Raw genomic sequence first — 538 nt, 5'->3', positions numbered from 1 at the left:
GCCGCCCCACCTACCTCCGCCTCCGCGCCGCTGTTCTCCAGCTGCTCCGCTCCCTCCGAAGCCCGGGGCCGGCCTGCAGCCCAGAGGTCTGGACTTGCGGTGCCCGCTTCGCCTTCCGGAGCGACCTCCGGGATGCCACTCCCTCCTCAGGCATCTGTGCCCGGCAGCCGTGCCAGGCGCGCTGCCCGGCCCGCCCGCCTCCCGCCGGTCCCCGCTTCTTGCCACGGGCTCTTTGCACCAATCAGGGCAGTGAAGGGTTATGTTCTGTGTCAGCAGGCCTGGTACCACTCACACCCGGGAAACGGGGGGATTATTAATGCATGTCTGCAGAGGGGAATTTCCGTCCTTGGAGCCGATCATGCTGTCCCTTCTTTCCCTGATACATCATATGCATATGCATCTACACATGCATCTCCATCTCCATCTACGTGTGTCTACACACGGGGCCAGCTCAGACCGGGGGCATCGAACACAGATGACTTCGGAACAGCAGGTGCTGCTAGGGAGAAGAGAAATCCCTAGGTTCAAACCCCCAAGA

At 62.3% G+C, this 538-nt stretch overlaps 1 protein-coding gene across 1 annotated transcript in view; it reads right to left on the bottom strand.

Annotated features, from left to right (window-relative positions):
* HHEX (hematopoietically expressed homeobox) overlaps positions 1 to 182 on the bottom strand; it is a 6,486-nt gene extending 6,304 nt beyond the window's left edge. The window contains exon 1 of the mRNA XM_006029433.3: positions 15 to 182. Coding sequence (XP_006029495.1) covers positions 15 to 154 — 140 coding nt within the window. The 5' untranslated portion in view covers positions 155 to 182. The remainder of the gene's footprint in view (positions 1 to 14) is intronic.
* Between the last annotated feature and the right edge of the window lie 356 nt (positions 183 to 538).

Source organism: Alligator sinensis, unplaced genomic scaffold, assembly GCF_000455745.1.
Source record: "Alligator sinensis unplaced genomic scaffold, ASM45574v1 scaffold472_2, whole genome shotgun sequence".
Lineage (NCBI taxonomy): Eukaryota > Metazoa > Chordata > Crocodylia > Alligatoridae > Alligator > Alligator sinensis.
Note: the sequence above shows the minus strand (reverse complement) of the source record. Positions and strands in the feature narration are given on the sequence as shown.